Source organism: Mustela putorius, unplaced genomic scaffold (genome assembly GCF_011764305.1).
Source record: "Mustela putorius furo isolate JIRA1106 unplaced genomic scaffold, ASM1176430v1.1 tig00000831_pilon_pilon_pilon, whole genome shotgun sequence".
In the NCBI taxonomy this organism is placed as follows: Eukaryota; Metazoa; Chordata; class Mammalia; order Carnivora; family Mustelidae; genus Mustela; species Mustela putorius.
Genome location: NW_025421490.1, coordinates 5,661,536 through 5,687,146, shown reverse-complemented (window position 1 = coordinate 5,687,146; position 25,611 = coordinate 5,661,536). Strand labels below are relative to the sequence as shown.

The window sequence follows — 25,611 nt, the reverse complement described above, 5'->3', positions numbered from 1 at the left end:
TGCCCTTCCTTCCCCCTGTCTCTCCCTTCCTTTTCTAAGAAAAAAAGAGAGAGAGAGGGAGAGAGAGAGAGTAAATCATGTCAACGTGAAACCAGAAAAATTCTACGGGGATCTCTCTAGGCTATAGTCTCTTTTCTTCTTGTTTACATGGATAGTCTCCAATTAATTTACATTTACCTTGTTCTATTTACCCGTTTGGCTATTTGGGCTAGATGTGTCTCTGAGCTCTGGTTTCTTCACCCGTAAAACGAGAATGTTACTAACACCTATTCCAGGGATTCAAGAGACAAATACGAGAATGTGTAAGATACTGGGGCACCTAGCAATCTCAGTCCGTAGAGCATGTGACTCTTGATCTTAGGGTTGGGAGTTTGAGCCCCACATTTATTAGTGTATTTATTTTTTTTTTTTAAGATTTTATTTATTTGACAGAGAGAGATCACAAGTAGATGGAGAGGCAGGCAGAGAGAGATAGAGGGAAGCAGGCTCCCTGCTGAGCAGAGAGCCCGATGTGGGACTCGATCCCAGGACCCTGAGATCATGACCTGAGCCGAAGGCAGCAGCTTAACCCACTGAGCCACCCAGGTGCCCTATTAGTGTATTTATTAAAAAATAAATTTAAAAAAATGTTCTAAGAGGACAGGTAAAATAGTGCTGAACAAATGTCCCAGGTTTCTGTACTGGTTATTCCTCCTCTGAGAAATAGACACTGAGCTATACATTTTAAGATGTATACTTCATTCCCACTAAGACCAATAATTAAGAAACTTAATTTCTCTTCTTGCTTTCTCCATCTCTTCTTGACTAGAATCATACCCCGTATGAGACAACTATGGGATTATGTGGATTCTTTGAAGTAGAGACTATATAACTCAACATATTAGTCTTAACATTCTAGGTGTCACAGTCTACATTGGTACCTACTTTAAGGATTTGAAGAGAATAATTTTCAAAGCAGGATATCACAGAAATCAATTTCCAATATAATTTATCTACAGCTTTGCCTAAGTCATCCGAATTATTCATCAATGCATTCAAATTAGCAAAATTTTTGCTTTTCAGATTGCTTTCAGGCATGAATCACTTGACATTCCGTCATTCGATGGAAATAACCGTGTGGACCTGTGTGCTATGGTTAGTGCCACGGAAGACAGCATCAATACCCTACACACAGAGAGAGTTTACCTTTCCCGAATGCATGTTAAAACTCACAATAGAAAATAGATTTTAGGGTCCCCTGGGTGGCTCAGTCGGTGAAGCGACTGCCTTCCGCTCAGGTCCTGATCTCAGGGTCCTGGGATCGAGTCCCGCATCCACCTTCCTGCTCAGCAGGGAGCCTGCTTCTCCCTCTCCCACTCCCCCTGCTTGTGCTCTTTCTCTCTCTGGCAAATAACAAAATAAATAAGACCTTAAAAAAAAAAGGAAATAGAAAATAGATTTTAAAGGAACTAATAAAAGAATAATGCAGACTATGAAAATACTGTCTTGGGTTTTGTTTCAGGTTTTTTTTTTTTTCTTCCAATCCTGGTTCAGTTGCTGCCAAGTTGTCCAACACTTAACATAGTCTAAATATCTTTCTCTATCTTAAGCCAAGGATTGGGTGACTGTTAACTTACACTTAACCAAGATTATAAAAAACTGCTACTGAAATGCCAAAAAAAATTACATGGTACTTCATAGGAAAGGAATGCAGGGGCCTAGCAACGGCCCGCAGAGTCACTCACCAAGGCCGCGCCTGTTTTGTGATTCGTTTGGACAGGTTAATTTTCAGAAATTCTTCCTGTGATAGGCAGAGATTAATGTGAATTGCCATCGAACGCATTATTTCTATTTGAGTCTGTGGCTACCTTTTCAGTCGTAACTGTCCTATCAACACAGCATTTGGCTCTGCTTTCTATGTTCAGACCAATAATACGTCTTTAGCCTGACGCACGGACATATGGCAGAGTCTCATGGTCCCTACACACAAGCCGTCCCCCATGGTTTTGTTCTGACCCTGACGTGTGCCCTGAGCCTCTGCTTGGGGCCTGGAGGTTCCTGGATCTGCCCATGCCTCTCTGAATAACCCCAGGCCCCATTTTAGTGATCAGATTTTGTCATGGGCTTCTCGGTGCCCGGAGAATCTTCTCAACTTCTTTGGAAGTTTCCCTCCTCCCTAAAAAGATATAAAAGGCCAAAATCTGGAGAAACTGAAACTCTGAGACCTTGCTGGTTAACCCTCAAACCTGTCGAAGGATACCCCTTCTTTGGTAAGACAGTTTGGCAGTTCCCTAAAAAGTCAAATATAAATTTGCCATACACTACAGTAAGTCCAGTCCTACCAACCTACCAGAAGGAAATGAAGATGCGTGTCCATGAAAACCTTGTGCATGATGTACACAGCAGCACCGTTTGTGTTAGCTAAGAAGTTGAAATCACCCATGTGTCCATCACTTGGTGAACAGAGAAACAAATGTGGACTCTCCATGCACCGGAACAGTGCTCAGCGATAAAAAGGAACAAGCTACTGACCCAGAAACGTTATGGTTAGCAAGGGGCACCTGGCCGGCTGGCTCAGTCAGTTCAGCCTCCAGCTCTTGGTTTCAGCTCAGGTCATAATTTTAGGGTCCTGGGACCCAGCCCCCTGCATCAGGCTCTGCACTCAGCAATGGGAAGTCTGCTTGAAGAATTTCTCTCCCTCTCCCTCTGCCCCCTCCTAGTGCACACACTCTCTCTCTGTCTCTAAAAGAAAGAAAGAAAGACAGAAATCCTTTTAAAAAGAGATTTTATGGTAAGCAAAAGAAGCCAAACAAAAGGACGATGACTTGTGTAATTCCACTTCAGTATGCAACGTGCAGAAAAGGCAGATCTACAGAGACAGCAAGTACATGAGTGATTGTCTAAGACCAATGGGTGAAAACAGAAATTGACAGCAAATGGGCACAGAGGCTATTTCAGGCATGATGCCGAGTTCTAAAAATGGGGTGTGTGTGTGTGTGTGTGTGTACATACCTCTTAGGCTCCCAAGTGGACACACGATGCTTAACACTACAACAGCTCAGAACCAAAAGGAAAAAGTTAGCTAACCAGGAAACACAGCATCGCTGGGCAGCTAAATTAGGTAAATTAGCCAGTCCTGCATAGCCGTCATCCAGATTTCTTTACTGGGAAACCAAAAAGTAAAATGAAACAAAAACCCTTGCTTTTTAACCCACTTTTGGTTAGGTATTTTCTTACTTGAAGCCAAAAGCCTCTTGACTGATACAAGTAGAGGTAGAGTCACTGGATCCCCGTCACTGGTATAGGATTCCCGGGGACATTTAATGTTGAAGGATGAAAAACATTTTGAAAAAATACATGCTATAGACCGAACACTTGTATCCCCACTCCCACCAAAAAAATTCCCTATGTTGAAACCTAGCCCCCAGTGTGATGATATTTGGAGATGCAGCCCGAGTGACCCTCTCATGAATGGCCTTCGTGTTCTTTGAAAAGAGATCCCAGGCAGAGCACAGCAAAAATACAGCCACCTACGAACCAGGAAGCCAGCCCTCCCCAGACACTGAATCTGCTGGTGCCTTCGACTTGGACTCCCCAGCCTCCGGGACTGCCAGAAATAAGTTTCTGTTGTTTATAAAACACCCAGTCTGTGGTACTCGGTGATGGCAGCCAGAACAGACTAAGACCGTGCATTTGTGGTGATGTGCGTATGTTCAGGCATTTCTAACTAGGTTGTGTAGAACTACCCTCCAGGACAGGAGGCACATTGAAGATGGCACAGAGGGGCACCTGGTTGGCTCGGTGGGTAGAATGTGCAGCTCTTGATCTCAGGGTTGTGAGTTCAAGCCCCATGCAGGGAGTAGAGATGGCTAAAATAAATAAACTTTCTCTTAAAAAGATGGTAGCTAATAGTCGTTTTATTAAAACCGTATTTCAACTCAAGCTTGAACGAGCCTTTGCGATCACTCTACCCTACCCCCATCCACTCTCCTTCATGTCAGCATGAATCAAACGGTGTAAGCATCCCCAATGCTTTCCAGTTGTCATCCCCTATTTCAACCCTCCGTGTTTTCACACATCATATTTCCCAAGCCTAGAATGTTCTTCCCCTTCCACCGGATGCTAAAATGCTATGCATCTTTTAAATCCCAACTGCAGAGAGTCTTTTCTGACCCCCCAAAATAATCATTTCCTCTTTGATTTAATTCAATACTGGGTACCTACTGCCTCTGTCAGAGTATAGTGGATATTGTTTTATTATTACTATCTCCCCTACGGTGAATGGCGAAGGGTTTGCAGTTAAAAGACAGCTCTATCATATATCCAGGTGACTTTGGACAAATCACTTTACTTCCGAGTCTCAATGTTTTCTTCTGTAAGAGAAGCATAGACATTACCTTCCCGTCTCCCTCAGGCTGCTATGAGACATCACGGAGATGAACTACATGAAAGCACGTTATCAACTATAATGTTGGAACAGAGGAGATGTTTTATGTTACATAATGGACTACACAACTAGGGGAAAAGAGGTGACTTCTCACCATTTACCAAAAGTGCTGTAGCCAAGACTGCCAATGAGCAGCGACCTCCCAAATGCCCCTTCTCTCTCCTTTACTTGAGCCTTCCCTCCGCCCCACTCCTGAATCTGGAGGGCTCCGTATCTAGATCTCTTTCCTTCCTCTGCTTACTCTCCTAGGGATCTCATGCAGTATCGTGGCTTTCGATGGCATTTCATGCCTTCCAAATCTGCTTGTCTAGATTCCTTCCCTGAAAACCAGACTTGTGTATCAAACTGCCTAGATGCTCAAAATGTGTTTCCATGGGTCCAGACTAAGCTCCTGGTCTCCCTGACCCCAAGCCCATACTTCATCTCAGTTCATGGGCATTTGGTCCATTCATGTGCTCAAGCCAAAAATTTCAGACTCCTACTTCACTCCTCTCTTTCTCTCATACTTCCTATCCAAACTACCAGACAATCCTCCAACCAAAATATCTTCAGAATTCAACCTCTTCTCACTACACCTGCTTGCTACCTATATAAAGCAGGCATCACCTCTTCATACTTAAGGAAAAAAGCTTCCTAAAAAAAGTTGTCTCCCTGTTCCCACCCTTTGCCCCACGTTGGGTCTCCACTCACCCAAATCATCCTGTTGCAACATTAGTTATAACAGGTCAATCATTGTTTAAAATCCCTCAGTGGTATTTCATTCCCAGCCATGAAAAATCCAAAGTCCTCCCAATGGCCCGTAAGAACCATGTGATCTGCCGGCCATATTCCTCTTTCCTCTCTGACCTCATCCCCACCACTGACCAGCTGCTAGTTCTCTCCTCGCTTTTGTTGATCGACCAGGCTCTTGTCACCCCTCTGCCCAAATGCTCCTCTACCCACCACCACACAGCTCACTCCTTCCCTTCCTGCAGATCATTCCTCAAAGCTCACCTCACCATGAGGTCATCCTGGGCCAATCCACTGAAGACGGCAACCTCGCCTCCCCCACTCCCTATCTCTCTTCTTTGGTTTAGCTTTCTCAACAATAGTCATATCTTAACATCTGTTTTATTGTCACTGCCAAAAGGTCCAGGAGGGCAGGATTTTTATTTCTTGTATCCTCGGGGATACAAGAACAGTGCCTGGCACACAGAAGGGACTGAATAAATACTACTTGAAAGAAATGCATGAGTTAAGAATGGATGGCCAAAGTAGGTTTCATAGGTTCATGATCAGTATATTTGTAAACACCTGAATCTTCAACAGTAGCGAACAGAAATACCATCAAAGTTCTTAGAAATGGCTGGCAATTAAATATCAGCCAATGTGAACCCATAAAGAAGAAAGCAAAGTCAATTTAGGAACACCTAATAGCCAATATATAAGTAGAAAGAGTATTCAAAATACAACACAATATGCAGGCAATCACCTCCTAGACTTATTATAAAGTTCAAAGCTAAATAAATGCTTTACTTATAAGATGCTTAGTATGTATTGTATTCATCATTTTTAGGAGGCAGAGTTGAATATTTAGATTTTTTTACTATGCAAGTTTATTGTGAACAACTTGGTATATTGCTCTGGTCTCAATAATTGGAACTAGTCCACATCAACGGTTTCAAATAACCGAGACTATAAAGTTTGATACTTCTCGTAAAAAGTTATTAAGTATATTTGGTTATAATTTAAGAATTAAAATCGTATAGAAAATATAAAATAATTTATCATTTTAAACTCTGTAATTACAAATTACATATTAATATTGCTATACTAATTATATATAGTCTGCTGATTAAAATCAATGCTGTCCACAAACAATCCAAAAAAAGTTTTAGATACAACCCCCCCCCCCCCCCGAAAAAATTCCCATCTTAATATCAAGTTATTCCACTTTTCCCCTTATTATTATCATCTCTAGGTAACTAGAATTACAAATGAGAGGTAGCATACCTTAACCTTCCCATCATAAACTTCCTAAGTAAGGGCAAATGACTATGACCTTCCTCAAACTAAATCATCACTCGGAAAAAAACAATGTCTTGCTAAATCATAGATCTAGAGAATGAAAATCCGGGACTTTAAACTTTATTACACAATGACATGCCATTCTTCTAAGTGTTGTTTATAAAGAGGGGTTTTTATTAATGTAAGTAAGGACCATTCTATTAAAACAAATACCAGAAAATGTGCTAGAGTTCTTAATGTCCTCATCAAGAAACCAGGGGACCATCTTTTTCTATTATCACTGAAAAGTGAATGAACAATATTAAAACTATATCTAAGTCTATTCATCACGGTTAGCAATGAAAATAGAGAATTTGAGTAAACCGGCTCTAGAAACTTGCTATTATCTCAATTTACAGAAAGTTGTGTAGGAAACAGAAGGACAACATACTCCCAAGTTGAAGCTATAACCTTTAGCTATATGCTTGCACACGTAAGAAGTGGATTACGTGTGGATTAATCCACACTTAACTGGATAAATAAGTGAATAGAACATAGTTTTACAGAAAAAAAATATTTGAATACGTAAAAACTTGTATCCAACTGAACTGAATATTTTTGGTTAATGTGGCTTGAAACTCGTAAGGGAGTCAACAAAGAAAGTTGGAAGCATCAAGACATCACTAATTCATTGTGAAACGTAATGATCGTACATCTTATTATATGTTTATAGATCTTAATCCCTATATTAAGTTTTTTCTTATATATAGGCTTTTTAAAAACTGATTCCCCACAATGACCCCATGGGATAAGTATTATGATCCCCACTTATAAGTGAGGAAACAGTGACCCAAGGAAATCAATATCGTGGCCAGTGCACCACAGTAGCTGTTCCCCGGGCTGGGATTCAAACTCGGGTCTGTTTCGTTCCAAGCCCATGTCTGAGCCCCACTCTGGGTGGCCATTAGAACAAATTCAAACACACTCTGTTCAGACGCTTGTAGGTAAAACACCTTCTGGGAAATAACGCTGCACTCTCTACCCCTCCCCCACCACCCCACCGAGCATTCCAACAGATAACTTTTGTTGAAAACATTTGAGGAAATCTGGCATTTCCATACAGCACACTTTGCTGAAAGTATACGTTAATGAAAATTTAAAACATATTTCCTGAACTAATACTCCCTGACCTAAGTATTCATATGAAATGATAATTATTAATGTATATGAAGTTTTCCATGTCACTAAGTCTGTTGAACAACTTAAACTTCCAAGAGAAGGTGCACCTTAATTACAAGAGCAATCAACAAATCACAAAATCTGAAAGCCAAAATTTCTTTAACGTAACCTTCCTTTTATGGACAATAAATTAAAGTCTGGGAAAGTTAAGGAGTTTGCCCAAGTTTATACAACTAGAAAGGAGCAAATCACAGTATTTTTTTTCGACCTACAGCAGGATGAAAACATTTCCAAGTCCCAGTTATCATCTTTGACCAGACCTTCACGTTTCCCGACACCGTAATATGTCCATGATATTCTCCATCTGTAGGATTTTAAACTACCTTGAACTTGAATCATTTTGGAGAATCAAATCCAACAACTTAAACCATTTCAAATCAACCTATTTTAAACAAAGGAAACTCTCACTTTCCATGGCAAACAACTGCTAGACAAGGAAAGTAAATTCTGTATCAAAATACTTTTTATATTACCGGTAGTATTTATGTGAACTTTTAACTGCTTCCTCACAGAGATTAACAAAAATGAACTGTAAGGACTTAAAAGAGGGGCTATAAGGCTCTTAGTGAACAATACAAAAACTTGATGTATATTATAAAGATTAAATAAATTCACAGCCTCTGTTATACACGGTCAAGTTTTCCTTCTGAAAGAACTTGTACTTTATAGTGACTTCCGTTATTAGGAAATCATTTATTTCTGGCCACTTTTGGATTTTGTTTACCAAAATTAAATATCAAAAGTGGAAAAAAAATAATGCAATCTACAAAATTCTACAAATATATAAACATCCACTGCCAGATTTAAAAACAAAATGAATCAGAAACAATATACGACATGTGCTCATTGGACCCATCATTGTTCTATAACTTTCCGTAGTGACTTTATAATCTACATTCATTATATGCACTAGTGTTGAGGGACCCAGTGTAAAATTAGTAAAGTTTCATCAGAAGTGCCCAAATCATCAGTGCAAATAAAAAGGAACCTACAAATACCAGAACAAAACAAGGAAATCCAACATCATACATCACTTTGATCAGGCAACAGCTAAACAGTTCTCAAATGGCATAAGCACCAGCCCCAAAACGATTGCTTGCAGAGTATTGAAAAAGAAACGTACCTTCTTTGAGGTAGAGAATTCCCAGTAACCAAATTGTAGTAATCCACATAGGGTAGGCGTCATCAAAAATCCCAACATCCTCGTGTTTAAATAACTCCAAATGAAGAAGTTTTAAAACTTTCCATCCAGGAGGGACTTGACGCAGCATTGATACTTCCAATAATGTCCACTGATAGGAAGATCCAGTACGAACAGTGCAGTATGGAGGTCAAGGTCCTGCGTGATGCTTCCTAGATGCTGATGACAATGATCGCATCTATGCAATTGAAATTAATAAACATTAGCTTCCAAGTTATTCTACACACTCAGTTTCTTAAAGTAAAAAAAAAAATTAGTAACCATAATGGTAGTAGATTTCAAATACATAGTTCTGGCGCTTGAATCATTGCTACAGCAAGTTTTAAATAATGGCTCTTCTATACAATACTGCAAAATCTTAACTTTAGCAAGTTAAAATAGACTGTGTTTGGGTGTTTCCTCCAGGTATGAGCAGCACATTAGTCTGATAGTTCATTTATCGTGTTGGACTGAAAAGGCAGGAGATGGAGTGCAGGGGTGTGAGGAAAGCCTCTAGCTAGGGGGGCGGGGGGGGGTGCAGGAGAGGAAAGCGGAGAAGGTGATAAATCGCCTTGGTATTTGGAAGGATCCCAGAAAACATACCTGAAGATAATGACCTAAATTTGCATTATTGAATGGGAGAAGCCTGTTTTCCACGCTCCTAATAGTGGAGCACAGGGTGACAGCTCGAGCCAACTACGTGTGCCCACTTTCCACCAACTCCCAACTTTGTCCCTAAATGTACGTCTCTTCACCAAGTGATGGGACAGAAAAACAACTTTTGTGGCAAAGTGGGAAAGCAAGAAAGCAGAGAAATTTCCCAGTAAGTGGACGTGTTTACTAGTCGTGCAGTGGTCGAACTGGAGCAACAACCGAACTAGAAAGACTGCGACGTGAAGCTACTTGGGAGAGAGCAGTTTGGGGAGTCTCCCTGGGCCTATAAATGAGGAGGGAATCAGGCTGTCTCACCGCCCGGCAGCAGCAGCCACAGCCATCCCCCTTTTGGGCGGGCGTGGCAGAGAGAAACAAAAGGTTAAAACACAAAAGGCGGGGCGGACTGCTCAGTCTGGGTTGCTTCTGGGGCTCTCGGTCCCCTTTCTATTCAAATGCAAGGAAATGGGGGTGGCGGGGCGGGGGGCTCCCTGAGAGAGGTGCTAGTGGATCTCCGGGTTGGCATAGGCTCTTCAGGGTGGGTTGCGAAACTGGAAGGGGCGGTCGGGATGGCCGACTGAAGGAGTGGTCCAGGCCCCATCCCTCCATCCCTGCATCTCTGACAGTGGGGAACCTGTGGCTTCCTCCACCCAACCCCAGCCCCACAGAAAACTTTCTGAACTCTCACCTGTTTGCTCTAACCCCCCTTGACCACAAACTCAAGAGTCCACTCCCCTGCAGCCCAAACCTCTTCTGCATTCTATTGTTGGAGCTTTCGTATTGTGCCTTGGTCCTGCCGAGCTCTGCGCAGACAATTAAGTTATGAAACCCCCACCTCCACACCTCTTTCCTCCGCATGAGCAAAGTCAGGGCGGGGTGGGGGCGACCCTGGACTTGTCCCCATCCATTTCAGCGAGTTTTCTCGGGTATGGGCGCAGCTGGGAGAAAGCAAGGCGATGCCCCCCTGAGATACCCTGGCCCCATCCACCCCCCCCCCAACTCCTCCTGGAATAAAGGCACTGGAGAGAAATGCCTTGTCCGGCTGTTGCCCATTAAAAAACAACAAATAAAACAATCTGTGCAAGTTCGTTGAAGAACAAAAGAGGAGGAAACAGGGAAAGGAGGTACAACTTACCAGCCAAACTTCGCCACCGGACTATGCCTCCGTCCTCCGAAGGGCGGGGAGCCGGGAGCGCCCAGGGGGAGAGAGGTAAACAAGACAACAATGTCCACTCACCTCTTCCCCACCTCGTCGCACTTTCAAGGGACACTTCCCTTGCTGCAGTCTGCGAGGCGCTCCGACACTTTTGTGGGGCCTGACAGCGGAGAAAGTCGCGGCGGCAAAGTTGCGAGAGGGAGATACCCGGGCGTCCGGGGGAGAGGGGAGGAGAGAGTTCATCAGAGTTCCCCCTTTTGTTCCAAGTCCCGGAGCAGACAAAGAGGCGGCGAGCGGCGGCAGGTTTCTCCCTCTCACCCCTTCTTCCTCTCTCCCTCCCCTCCCCTCCCCTCCCCGCCCCCTCCCTCTCCCCGCATCTCCCGCCCGGCTCGGGAACCTCCGAGGCGGCCCGGGCGGCTCAGTCCCCAGTTCAACGCAACTCTGCCCCGACCCTCTCCTGCCGCGACCTCGCTCGAAACTTTCCCCAGGAGATGCCCGTCCTGTCCCCTCCCGCCCAGCACCCTTTTATCCCCCGCCTCCCCAGCGCGCACGAGTCTCCGGGGGGGAATCTCCAAAAATCATTGTTTCCGGGAGATGCACCTCTTTGTTTGCACTTTCCCTGCCAATCAATGTGAACAACCCACTTTGGCATCGAGTTTCTGTCAGTTTCCCATCATCCGGGGAGACGGTACGCCAAGGGTAGGGGGTCAACCCCATAAGATAAAGGCATTTACGCAATCAGAGGTGGGGCGCACCCTAGGCTCTCTCCCATCCTCTTTCCTACACTGGGCTTCACCGTCCTCCACCCAACCACCAAAACAACTCAAAGGGGGCTCCGAGGGTTTCTTTTAAGGAAACGCTCTTCCCCCACCCACCCACCCCAGCGCTGTCCCTTAGGAGAGGGCTCTTCTAATCCGCAGGACAAAGCCCGCTCCGGGTCCAGCCGGAGCCTCCACCCCTCGGGGCTACCTGTTGCTGCAGGCGCCGCACAAGTCGGTCCAGGGACTCCGAGGGCGGGTTCCCACCTCGAGCATCGCGCCCACCTCTCAGACCCCAACTTCCCTAACCTCAAACCGCGACGGCTACGCTCTCTGGACGCCCGGGCTCCCTGACACCCCGGAGCCAGCGCTCCACACCGTTCCCTTCCCTCCACCGCAGCCTTCCTCGCCCCTTAGGTCTGACTCGGGGACCCTCGCCGCCTCCCCACCTTCGACCCCCTGGCGCGGCTCGTGCGGTCCGAGCATCCCCTCATTCCGACCCCTCACCCACTGCCCTGCCCTGGGCAAATCAGGTGTCTCGGACCCGAAACAATTCCAGACCCTTCCCCAGGCCCTTTGCCAGTCGTTCCCCGACCTCTAGAGTCGGAGACCCCTTCCTCACCTCGCCCCATCCCTAGACCCTCATCCCTGCTCCGGGCCACCGCACTGGCTCTCTGAGGGGCTCCGAGCAGAGATCTAACCAGACTCGAAGAGGAGGCGAGCGGGGAGGTGGGGGAAATGGAGGAATGGGGGGCCGCGTGGGGAAGCAGCTTTTAGGGCGAAGGAACAAAACCCAAACATTCCAAAGCCAACACCCACCCTTCGGGAGGTGGCCGGCCCAGCGCGCACCTTCTCCTCCACCGTCTCTCTTCCCCCACCCCAGACACTTGGGATCTTTGCAGAGAGGTGAAGTTTGGGGCAGGGAAGGGGGCTTGGGGACTTGGAAGCACTGGTCGCCGTTGGCCTGGCGGTGAGGGGCGGCCTGAAGGAGGAGGTCAGGAGCCAGGAGCCCCTGCTGCGTCCGGAATGTCGCGGCCGGCGGTCCCCGTGCGCGCCCGGCGACTCCTTGCCAGGTCTTTCCCCCGGAGCAGAACAAAGACGCCGCGAGGAGCGCCTGTCCTCGCCTCCCGGCGTCCGCACCCCGCCCTGCGCTTCGCTCGCACGAGCCCACGCCGCTCTCGGAAACTTTGCAACAACTTCCCCCGGAGTTGGCGCGCGCGGCGCGGGGAGCGGCGGGACACACGGCGACCACCGCCTCAGGGGCCCGGAGATGCCCCCTTCCACGTCCCCTCCCGGCCCGGGAGCAGCCCTCCTCGCGCCGCCGGTCCCCGCCCGCGCGCCGGGCTGCCCACGGGGCCGGGGCGGCAGCAGCACGCGCTTCCCTCCCCCACGCCCCCACCCCCGCTGCCCGCCGTGGAGGGAACGGGTTCCTCGAGTCCTGCTGCGGGCAGGGCAGCGCCGGGCCGCGGGGGGCCGGGGGCGGAGGCGGCACCGGGAGCAGCGGGCGCGGGGACGGCCGGGGCGGCGGCCGGGGCCGCTGCGGGAGGCCGAGGGCGCGCGAGCGGGCGCCGGCGGGAGGGTCCGCGCGCCGCGTGCGTCCCGTCCCGCGCTCCCCGCGAGCGGCCGCCCCGCCGCGGAGGCAGGACCCGGGCCCGCCGCGGCCGACGTCCGGGCGCTCGGGCCTCGTCCCCTGCGCCCAGGCCGGACACCTGCGCGGCCTCCTCCCGAGCCCGGCGTCTCGCCCTCCGCCCGGGCTCGCAAGCCTCCTGCGGGGCGCGGAGTCCCGGGCGCACCACGACCCACCCCAGAGAGAAAGCAACCCCCACCCACTCCAGTCGGGCCCATTTTCCCCTTTGTTCAATTATGATGACTTCCAGAATTCTCTTTTAGGAGAAGTCTACCCCCTCCCCGCGCCCCTCCCTCCGACAAAATCCTTACTTTTTGCGGCCATCAGGAATCCGCTTGGAAAATAATGAGAAGTCAGGACTTCCAGACAATTCTCCTCGGCCGCCTTTCGCCGATGCTTGTTATAGGGTCCATCATCGGAGATGTTCTCCAACTTCTAAGTAACACCCAACCCCCCACTTGCTGTTAGAGCGTACTTAATTGAACCTATTAAAACACTGCCAGTCCTTTGAAAATATCTATTTGTTTCTCTCTTTTCTCAAGGACTGAGGAGTAAGGGCCATTTGCCAGGTGAAAAGTCAATATGGCCTTAAGAAGGCCTAATCCGTGCTTTATGAAACACTCCTGTCAGCTGTTGGAGGTAGCTCTCCTTCCCAACCTGCACGAGGACAAAGTGATTTCGGGGTGCCTGAGCGGCTCAGTTGGTTAAGGGGGTGGCCTCTTGATTTCTGGCTCTGGTCATGATCTCAGAGTGCTGGGATCCAGCTTTGCAGGGGGGTCTGCTTGAGGATTTTCCCTCTCCATCGCTCTCTGCCCCTCCCCCACTCTCTAAAATAAGTAAACGCTTCTTTTTTTTTTTTTTTTTTTTTTTAGATTTTATTTATTTATTTCAGAGAGAGCGCGCGCAAGGGAGAGCATGAGCTTGGGGAAGGGGTGAGAGAGAAGGAGAAGCAGATTGCCCGCTGAGCAGGGAGCTGGATGGGGTCTCTACCCCAGGACCCTAGATCATGACCTGAGGGGAAGGCCATCTCTTAACCACTGAGCCACCCAGGTGCCCCCAATGAATTTTTTTTTTTTAAGTCAATTCTCCCTAGATTCTTACTCCTTAACAGGTCAGAGCTCCCCCATCTCTATAATAAGGCCCACGGCTGGGCCACACTGTGTAATGATCTAGATGACTGCTAACTTTTAAAATGATGCCATCTTTTCTCACAGGCCACCGCATTTTTAATACTTTTTTTAAAAAAGTTAATTAGCATCTCAGTTCAAAGACAGATGTCTTGGCAAAGGGTCTTAGAAACCCAAGTATCCTCTCTCGACCTGCACTGTTGGAGCTCTACTCGGGGCCACACCCCTATGTCCCCTGCTTCCTATTAGCAGACCAACGGCATCTTACTGCGATTCTCTCCTCTCTCTGCTTCTCTGTTCAAAGGCTTCCTCTGGCTGCCAGACCCCACTTTGCCAGTGTTGGGGGGCAGGGGGAAGTGCCAGGCAGTTAACAGTCTTCAGAGTAGCCCTCAAGGAATCCGGTATGGAGGTAGGACTCTACTCTCTTGTATTATTCTAGTGTCTCCCAAAAGTCTCCAACTTGGAACTTCAGTTGCCTGCTCTTTAAGGAACCCTGTGTTGGCTCGCTCCGTTCCTGCCTTCCTTCTTTCCTTGTCTCTCCCTACCAGTACTTTCTGGGATCACACCCCAGAGAAACTACAGTACTTGTCCTTGAATCCTGATCACAGGGTCACCGTCTGGAAGATATCGACCTAACCTCTCCTACAGGTATTTTCCAAAACGAGGGCTCTGTTCTTTCTGAAGAATGAAGCTACATGATCAGATGTTCCCTGGAATAGAAGTGATTTCACTAATGAAAAATGTTTGTTATCTAATTCCTTCCTTATGCAGTAGTTTAAAATTAGATATTCTACTGAATCAAGTGTAGAAGCAGCGGTATGTAGAGTCGTTATCTCACGTGTGGAAGGTTTGTACCTGGATTCATAAGGAAAGAATTCCTGAAGCCTAATGCAAGCAGACAGCAATACAATAGGGGAAACCCTTAGAATCACTTTTTCAAAAAAATTTAGAAGTAACACGGAGAGTTTTGACTGAGCCTCTGATGACAGTGAAAGAGGATAATTAACGCATACCCTATTAGGCCTTCGTGCGACCTAGTCAGTAATATGTCCAGTGGGAGATCCTATGGAATTTTTCAGCAAACTTCTCACAGCATAAATTGGCCACCTTCTGCAACACATTTTATAAAACTCCATATTAAACCCTATTCTCTTCTTTGCCACCATTATGAATAAGCCATCAGGTGTCCACGGAATTATAAGGCCCAAGCCCATTCCTCCCTCCACAACTTCCTTCTTCTTAGGTGGTTTTCACCTCTATTTCTTTCTTTCTTTTTTTTTTTTTTTAAAGATTTTATTTATTTATTTGACAGAGATCACAAGTAGGCAGAGAGGCAGACAGAGAGAGAAAGGAGAAAGTAGGCTCCCTGCTGAGCAGAGAGCCCGATGCAGGGCTCGATCCCAAGACCCTGGGATCATGAGCTGAGCCGAAGGTAGAGGCTTTAACCCACTGAGCCACCCAGGCGCCCCTCTATTTCCTTCTTTTCTTTTCTTTGTAAAAGGATGTTCTATCGGGTGCCTTCGTGGCTCAGTTGTTAAGCATCTGCTTTCGGCTCAGGTCGTGATCCCAGGGTCCTGGGATCAAGTCCCACATCAGGCTCTCTGCTAGGTGGGAAGCCTGCTTTTCCCTCTCCCACTCACCCTACTCATGTTCCCTCTCTCACTGTCTCTCTCTCTGTTAAATAAATAAGTAAAATCTTTTAATTAAAAATAAAGTAAGCTCTATGCCCAGTGTGGGGCTTGAATTCACAACCCCAAGATCAGGAATCACATGCTCTACCAACTGAGCCAGCCAGGTGCCCCTCCTCATTGCTATTTTTAAGATTTCACCATGGTCATCCTTAAATGCTGCTCACCAAAATTTTGGTTATCCTTCCTCTCTCTGGGCACAGTGTAGGAATGAAATTTCCTATTCTGCTTGAATCAGGTGTGGCCATGTGATTTGTTCTGGCCAATGACATGTGAGTGGGAATTACACGCCTCTTCCAGGTGTAAGTTTTCACAGCCGGGGTGCAATGGCATATGCTCCTTTTCCATCGCTTCAGTGCGGGATAAGGTGGCTGATTGAGTCTGGGTACCAGGATGAGCCCCTCGGCCAAACCTAGGTGGTCATTTTGCACGAGCAAAACATCACCCTCCCCTCCTAAGCCCCTGAGATGTTAAGTTTGCCTGGAATCACAGCATAGGCAGCTCATCATCACTTGTGCAAACACTCAATTTTCTTTGCAAAATTACACCGCTGCCTTCTTTATGGGTTTTAGAGCTTGGAAAGTTTATACAGTAGCTCACATAAACTACCCATAGTATTTTCTAGCTGAACCTCCAGTTTAATGGCACTGTGTTGGGTAAATTATTTTCTTTATGAAAGGTTAGCTTATCTTTTTTGTTAAAAAAAAAAAAAAAGAAAGAAAGAAAGAGCGAGCCTACCAACAAATTACTAAGAATGGGCTAGGATTTTGTGGCGTCTGAAACTCTTTATTTTCGCATCTGCCCACAGAAAGAGTTACTTTTCCCTAATCTTTGTCGTTGTTTTAGCAACAACAAAGGTTAACCAGTTAACCAGTACTATAAATTCAGTGAGTCTTCGTCATACTATGTTTTAAACTAAATTTCACTGGGCAAGCCATATCCCTTCTGGTGAAGTTTTATTGATTTTATTTACCTAAGAAAACTGAGATGTCATCACTGACTTTCATGGGGTTATTACAAGGATTAAATGAGATAGTAATTTAAAGTCCTTAATCTAGGGGACGCCCGGGGGGCTCAGATGGTTGGGCGTCTGCTTTCAGCGCGGGTCACGATCTCCAGGTCCTGGGATCGAGCCCCATGTCGGGCTCTCCGCTCAGCGGGGAGTCTGCTTCGCCCTCTTCTTCTGCCTCTCCCCCTGCTCATGCTCGCTCTCTATCTTGGTCTCTGTCTCTGTATCTCTCTCAAATGAATAAATCTTAAAAAAAACAAAATAAACATGAAGTCCTAAAGCTAGGAGCTACACATAATAATGGCTGCTATTCAATTTCAAATACTTCATAGTTTGTCTAATATGCTCTGAAAGGACAATCACTTCTTCTGAGATGCCTTTTATTTCCTTATTATCCAAGCAATAATCACTATATTGCAAAATGTTTTTAAGACTCACAGCCCACCTTCGGCTTTCACCAAAAGACATCTAAAAAATATTAAAGTCATATTTTACTTCTTTTTATAAAAATATTTTTAAAAATTTTAAGTGAACGCCATGCAACCCATGGGGTTCGAATCACTACCCTGAAATCAGGAATCGCAGACTGTCCTGTGGGAGCCAGCTAGGCACCCCTGAAATTCTGTTTTATTTCTAAGCCCTGCCAATTATTGATTTTACTTGTACTCTTGTTGCTACTGTTCTTGTTTGTAATCATTTCCATTTCCCAGGGTAAAATCCAATCTCCATAGCCGAGCTCTAAGGTCCTCCGCAGAAGGCACCCCCGCTCCTGCCCAATCAATCTGTATTTCCCATCCCACTGACTCACACTGTCCTCTCTGATGACGCTAAACTGCTTTAACTATGCCATGTGAGACATACATAATTTTATGCCTGCACCTTTTTCCTACTTCTAATTCTTCCCTAACCTTTCGGATTCTTCTACACCATCATCACCCACAGGAAGACCTTCCAGAACCCGCAGGATGGACTAAGTAAACCTCTTCCGCTTATTTCCACCCTTTTAGGAGCCAGTGGGGTTTTTTATTATGAATGTGAATGTTGTGAATCATCAGCGTGACGTGTGTCACCTAGCTCTGCCACTCACCGGCTCTGTGACCGCAGGGAAGTGACTTCACCATTTTACCTCATCGCCACGAGTGAGATAACATAATCCTACCGTAACACGGGGGGATTGCATGAATAAAATATCATCGAAAATGTGAGGTGCTGGGACACCTGGCTGGCTCTTGGCAGAATGGGGGACATTTGATCTTGGTGCTGTGAGTTCCGCTCTACGTTGGGTGTCGAGATTACTTTAAAAAAAAAAAAAAAAAGGAAAATATCTTAAAAAATAAACAACTAAAAGTATGTATATTCAAGTTGGCCAAAACTCTTTAAAAAACAATTTTACTGGGGGGAGAGAGCACCTGGGTGGCTCAGTTAAGTGTCAGACCCTTGATTTTGGCTCAGGTCATGATCTGTGTTGAGGGATGGATCTGCATCAGGCTCCTCACTCAGTGGGGCGTCTGCTTCAGATTCTCTCTCTCCTTTTCCCTCTGCCCCTCCCTCCCACTCCTTCTTTCCCTTTTTCTCTCTCTAAAGAGTAAATAAATTAATTCAATATTTTTAATAAACAGAATAAAATCTTAAAAATAAAATGTAAAGCCTTCAATATAAGCCTGGCCATACTAAAAACAGCTGGCTTTTATGGAGTGCCTATTCCTTCCAGTAGATGTAAAGAAAGTTAAAGTCGGAAAAAAAGGAGGTGGTAAATTTCATTTTGATCCTCAGCTTTTCTCCGTAGAGTAAAACATCTGGAACTGCAGTAAATAATCTACATTAAGGGTGACAGGCCCTGGAAGCAAAAGCTACCCAAGCCCTCCAGAGACTGTTGTGCTAGAGAAGGTATACCAGAAGCCTGATTTCCTGATCAACGGTGCTACGGTCTTTCTGTCACTGTGTATGGGCCCCAGCAGACTGTTAGAAGGTTCAGAAAGAGCAAGGAGGGTAATGTATTTTATTGCCTCCAGGCTACAGTGAATTTTGAGAAAATCTCTGGTCTATGTACTGTGTGGGGCTAAATAATATAAGGTAATTTCCCATTTTTCCCAATAAGATTTTTTTTTTTAAAGATTTATCCATCTATTTTGGAAAGAGAGCATGCACATGAGCAGGGAAAGGGGCAGAGGGAGAGGGAGAGAGAAAATCTCAAGCAGACTCCCCCCTGAACATGGAATCCTACATGGGGCATGATCCCATGACCTGTGAGATCATGACCTCAGCTGAAACCAAGAGTCAGATGCTCAACTGACTGAGCCATCCAGAAACTCTCAGAAACTCTTTTTCTGAAGGGTAGACTGGACAGAAATAACTTACCTTACATGTAGGAATACACTGGTATAATTGTCTTGTCACGTTTGTCCCACAGAGCACTTTCCTACGTTAGTGCAAGAGAGATCCCAACAATTCCACCCTTGGATTGTCTCCAAGATGATCTATCAGTGTCTGCTTGTGCATCGTAATACCTTACAACTCCTTACTTTCTTCCTCTCTGAACCAAGGATTGTTTCCATGCCGTTACTGTAGACGATTCTAAAACACCATATTTTATTATTTTTATTTTTAAGTAATCTGTACACCCAACATGGAGCTCAGGATTTGCATGCCCTACCCACTGAGCCAGCCAAGTGCCCCCACATTTCCCTTCAAGGAGTATTTCATTTTCTCCCCAGCACATTTGCCCACTCAGTGTTTGCTGTTACAATGTATGTTTCCCACTAGAATCAGGTTTCTGTCCATGACAGAGTTTCTCTGAAGCTTTCTGCATTAAGGAGATGGGTGGTGCTTTTTCTAGTACAATGTACATCACAATGTCTGATTGCAACTCATGTTTGTGGATGATTACCCTATATATATACATATTTTTTTTAAGGTTTTATTGGGGCGCCTGGGTAGCACAGTCGTTAAGCATCTGCCTTCGGCTCAGGTCATGATCCTGGAGTCCTGGGACCGAGCCGCACATCCGGCTCCGTGCTCAGCAGGGAGCCTGCTTATCCCTCTCCCACATCCTGTGCTTGTATTCCCTCTCTCACTGTGTCTCTCTCTGTCAAATAAATAAGTGAAATCTAAAAAAAAGGGGGGTGGGTTATTTATTTATTTAACAGAGAGAGAGACAGTGAGAGCAGGAACACAAGCAGGGAGAGTGGGAGGGGGAGAAACAGGCTTCCCACTAACCAGGGAGCCCAACACGGGGCTTGATCCCAGAACGCTAGGATCGTGACCCCAGGATGCTGGGATGGTGACCTGAGCGGAAGGTAAATGCCCAACGACTGAGCCACCCAGGCATCCCTGATTAACCTATGCATAAAGCAGTCCTTCAAGCTCACATGATTATGCCACAACAATGTCTTGACCTTTAGAGGGGAAAACTTCATGCTATTCTATGTTAAATAGCATAAGTTTTGGACCTAATTTCAGATTTTCTGTTTCATAACATTTATCCCTTATATCTAACTTAGATAAAATCTTTAACCCAGAGGCAGTACACTTGAATGGGAATGGTCTTACATGTTGCCTTTCGATTTTATAATACTTTTGTGCTGCAAAATACATGCAATTTTGCCATTGCTTTTGGTTTCCTGTGGAAATACTTATTTGTGGTGATAATAGCTCTAAACAAGACCAGAATTGATAAATATTTTGCTTTGTAGAAAAAGGCATTATTAGACTTTTTCCTCTAGGCTAAAAAAAAAAAAATCAAAGTCATCCAAGTCTTAGCAACTTCTTAGAGACATTTCTATTATATCTTTGACTTACTCAACCCAAGAAGCCTGTCACTATTAGATACAATTAAAAAGCATGAGGGATGGGGGGATGGGGCGCCTGGGTGGCTCAGTGGGTTGAAGCCTCTGCCTTCAGCTCAGGTCATGATCTCCAGGCCCTGGGATCGAGCCCACGTCGGGCTCTCTGCTCAGTGGGGAGCCTGCTTCCCCCTCTCTCTCTCTGCCTGCCTTTGCCTCCTTGTGATCTCTGTCTGTCAAATAAATAAATAAAATCTTAAAAAAAAAAAAAATCTTTTTTAAAAATAAATAAATAAATAAAATCTTAAAGGGAAAAAAAGCATGAGGGATGAACAAGGTGGCTTCTTCCCCAGCCGCTGGCTGTCTATCCCACACTTTCTATTATATTGTCCTGTGTACCAATGGTAACACTGATTACACACTCTCTACCATGATTTGGAATAGGTGATCTTTCAACTATTTTTTTTAAGATTTTATTTATTTATTTGACAGAGAGAGATCACAAGTAGGCAGAGAGGCAGGCAGAGAGAGAGGGGGAAGCAGGCTTCCCACTGAGCAGAGAGCCCAAGTGGGGCTTGATCCCAGAACCCTGGGATCATGACCTAAGCCAAAGGCAGAGGCTTAACCCACTGAGCCACCCAGGTGTCCCTAACTTTTTCTTCTTTTTTCTTTTTTCTTTCTGTAAACTCTCCAGCCAACATGGGGCTTGAACTCACAAAGCACAAGATCAACAGTCTCATGTTCTACCAGCTGCACCAGCCAGGTGCACACGCTCGCCACCCCCTCGTGAAATTTTCACTTCGAATGCGTTATCACCTGCTTTAGGATGGTAGGCTCTATAACACTCAGGCTTGATATTCATTTTTCATTTCAGTGTATGTTAGCTTATAAGAGATTTCCTTCCGTCTTCCAGTATTTTCTTCTCTCATTATTTATTTAGTTTGCTTTTTATTTGTAGGCAAGCTTTGCCCTCATGAAGAGGGCTAGAGATAGAGCCCTTGATCCAGAGCACAGGCAGGAACCCTTCCCACTCTATAAGAAGAACCATTTAGTACCCAGAACAGCCCAATCACAGTTGGCCTCGTTAATGGCTGCTGGTAGCTTCCAAAGCACAGACCTTCTCTCTCGGGAACAATGCTAGGGCCATCATCCTATTTAAACTAGGGCAAAGAGGCAACCATTTGTCTTCTCCTACAGAGCCAGCAATTTTTCCCTCTAATAAATGACTTCATTCTGCAGCTGGAGTTACAGAGGTTAAATTTACAGCTAAGTACAATGCTTTACTCGTTACAGCACCTTCCAGAGGATTCTCTCCTTTATTAGCAAAAATATCACTTGAAGTCAGCAGTAAAGGTGAGGATGTGCTCATGCAAAATTACTAAGAATAAGGGTGAGAATCTGATGTGGAAAAATATAAATTATGAAACCCGAAGTATTTCTATATATTTTTTTTCCTCCTCAACTTAAAATGAAGTCACAAGATGTTTAGCAATAGTTTTCAGTGTTTCCATGCCTAGTTTCTTCCCAAAAATCAATCCTGGGTCCTCTTGTCTTCTTGTTCTACATCTGACTCTCCATGCTGACCCAGCCACTGTGGCTTTGAGGGCTGCCGTGCCCTCCCCGTAGCTCCAGCCCACTCTGCTTGTCCTTGAAGCTGACACCAAACCATTCCCTGGACCCCCCAGATACCTCATACTTATCTTAAACTCATTTTACTTGCTTTGTCTTAAAATCAGATTTCCCCACAATCCTTATTCTCACTAATGGTAACCATCTCGTGATGGTTTAATTTTGTGTCGACTTGACTCCACTAAGAGATGCCCAGATAGGTGATAAGACATTATTTCCGCCTGTGTCTGAGGATGTTTCCGGAAGAGATTAGCATTTGAATAGGTAGACTGAGTAAGGAAGATGGCCCTCACCCATGTAGATGGGCATGATCCAGTATATTGAGGGCCTGCATCAAACAAAAGGGCAGAGGGATGAATTTGCTTTCTGTGGACCCGGGACATCCATCCTCTCCTGCCCTCAGACATTGGTGCTCCTGGATCTCAGGACTTTGGATCCAGGTTGAATTACAACTGGCTTTCTTGGTTCTCTAGCTGGCAGTCAGCAGAGCACAGGACTCCTTGCTGCCTTCTAGAACTATGGAGGCCATGAGGTCCCAGGTTCTCCAGAGAAACAGAACCAAGAGGAGAAAGACACCAATAGGGTATCTGTGTCTATATCTATCTGTTCTCTGGAGAACACTGATTAATGCGCTACTAAAGGGAACAAGAACAAAATGATGTGGGAGTGACCCTGTGTTGTTCTTTCCCCTCACTCCACACCGAAGCAGACACAAAGAACTGCCCGCCTTATCTCCTCAGTGTCCTGACGTCCTTCCCCTCCTGCCCCTGGGCTACTCCTCAATTCATGTTCTCATCATCTTTGAACAGAACAACCGTAACCATGTCTGCTATGGCCTGGATATTTGCATCTCCCCAAAACTCATACATGGAAGCCCTACCCTGCCACGTGGCTGTATTTGGAGTTGGAACCTCCAAGGAAGTAATTAAGGTTGGATGAGGTCACAAGGGTGGGGTCCTGATCCAATAGGGTTAGTGTCCTTCTAGGAGGAGACACGAGAGAGTTCTCAGACTGTCTTTCTCCACATGTGACCGTGGAAAGGTCACGGGAGGACCCAGAGGGGAGTCAGGAGGAGAACCCTCATGGGAAATGCAACTGGCCAGCACCTTGGTCTAGGGCTTGAAGTCCTCAGGACTATGAGAAGATAAATATTCTGCTGGTTTAACCCCCTAGTCTGTTATTTTGTTATATGGCAGAGGAGCTGACTAGAGGGTCTCCAAATGGTATCTGCCATTATCATCCCAGCACCATGTTCAAATGATCTGAAGCACTGTTTGCACAGTGACCTTCATAAAAATGCCATTTGGACCTCATTACTCCTTTCCTTACTAAAATAAACTTTATCAATGGCTCCCTCAATCACCAGACGTCAAACTCCATCTCCTCCATGATTTGGCCTTAACAACCTCCCTCACACCATGTCCTGCCATCTCTCCTCTCCACCCATACACATCTCCAGCCACACTATAAACCACTGTAACCCCCTGGATAGGCCTCTTCTGCGCCTTTCTCTCCCTGCATTACCCCTTCCCTCTACCCGTACCCCAGGCCCAGGACTGACAGAGATCGATTCTTGAACTTGGGTTCTCCTTCTTAGTGGAGTGTCCCTTGATCTTACAAAGAACTGAATATTTGCCATGCTTTGTGCAAACACTGAGCTTACTTTTTTTTTTTTTTTTTAAGAATTTTTTAACGTAAGCACTATGGAGCCCAATGAGAGGCTTGAACTCATGACCCTGAGATCAAGAGTCATATGTTCCATCAACTGTGCCAGCCAGGCACCCCACAACTCTTGTACTTAAGGTTCATCCCTATTCCAAAATGTGCACACTACCTGGCAGTCTTCATAGATATCATCTCTACTCGGTCATGTGCCTCATTGATCACTGGGTTCCCAGCCCACTGCACAGTGCCTGGCACCTAACGGGCTCTGGGTGTTTCTGAAATCAGAAGAAAGATGCAGAAAGGTGGAGGGAAAACACCAGGACAGTATTTTCCCTCCTACCCCATCAAAAATATATGACCTCATTTCATCTGTGTTGGCTTTCATCTTGCCAGAATTATCTCACCAATCCATTAAGATTTTTTTGGCACTTACATCTAAAAGGACGGATTCATCAGTCCCAATCCCGTACTTTCAACTCAGTCATTGATTTCATAAAAGGATTAATAAGTCCTGGTGAGAGCCCAGAAGGAGGATATTAAAAATCTCCTTCTATGTAGATTATCAATTCATTATCTAATTACTTTCACATTTCACCTGCTTACTTGTCGACTGAATTCCAACCCACTGTGACTTTCTGTCTTAAACCACACATGCCCAAGGGTAAACCCAGTCCCCGGAACTTCGCACCCATTGTGGTTTGCTTTAATAGGTAAGATTTTTGCTCCTTTTCCCACCCCCTTCCTTACGGATTCTGACATACATCAGTGGTTCATCTGCATACACTTGGGATTTGGTAAGGTTTACTATAACCACTTTAAGTACTTGCGATAAACTTTGATGTTGAGTTTGAGTTCAAATTATATTAGATTTCCATTATTTTTACTACAGGTGGACTTGAGACTTCAAAACACAGAATGTCAGTGACCCTCGGTGGATCCCACTTGGTGCCAGGCTGTTGGCCTCAGCTAAAGGATATTAAAGAACCTGGGGCAAGAAAGCCAGTTTTGTGGCTGTTGTAAATATCGCCAAGGACATTTTTCACTTTATCATACCAAGTATTCTTCATGTATGCCTGCAGGAAAAGTATTTCATAGGTTTTAAGATCAGAAAGTGTGTTTCATTTATAGTTTGCCTTTAATCTTACAGGTGAACCCCGTAATTAAACAGACTCCCTCACTGCTTTTTTCCTCAGAATGTTCTTTAGAAACACTCCTCTCCTTTAGCACCTGCTCAAGGGGAAAATGTAAACGTGTTTGCGTAATCTTATCCCTTGCTTTATTAATTTAGGCTTTCTACCTGTATTTTCCACCCAACGAAGTTCTTTTTAAAAATCAGTTTTTATCTTTCTGCATTTATGTAAAATGTAGCACATGAATCAGGACATAAATAATTTTTTTAAGATTTTATTTTTCAATTAGCAATAATCACGCCTCGGATAAACCTCATTGGCTACGATTCTGCCACTGCACAAAGCTTAAGATTTATTTTTAAGTAATCTCTATACCCAGCGTGGGGCTCGAACTCACAACCCCAAGATCCAGAGTCTCACACCCCACCACGAGCCAGCCCGGCACCCCACGACATAAATAATTTTGTCTCTTCTTACAAAAATGGAATTTGAATGCCCTAATAAGGTGCCAAGATGAGGTAAAGGTGCTTTAGGAATGATTAAGCCAAGAATACCCAA

General features: G+C 45.4%; 1 protein-coding gene and 1 pseudogene across 7 annotated transcripts in view; both read right to left on the bottom strand.

Annotated features, from left to right (window-relative positions):
* The window catches only part of LOC101679005, a 279,318-nt gene extending 267,858 nt beyond the window's left edge, over positions 1-11,460 (bottom strand). For 3 of the 7 annotated variants that reach the window (XM_013060796.2, XM_045085091.1, XM_045085093.1), the window contains exons 1-2: positions 10,720-11,456; positions 8,775-9,030 (exon numbers count right to left, since the gene is read on the bottom strand). In XM_013060796.2, coding sequence (XP_012916250.2) covers positions 8,775-8,922 — 148 coding nt within the window. In that variant the 5' untranslated portion in view covers positions 8,923-9,030; positions 10,720-11,456. The other 4 variants (XM_045085090.1, XM_045085092.1, XM_013060797.2 and 1 more) reach the window with 4 other exon arrangements.
* A 13,774-nt stretch (positions 11,461-25,234) lies between these two features.
* Positions 25,235-25,399, bottom strand: LOC123393380 (annotated as a pseudogene).
* Positions 25,400-25,611: the final 212 nt, after the last annotated feature.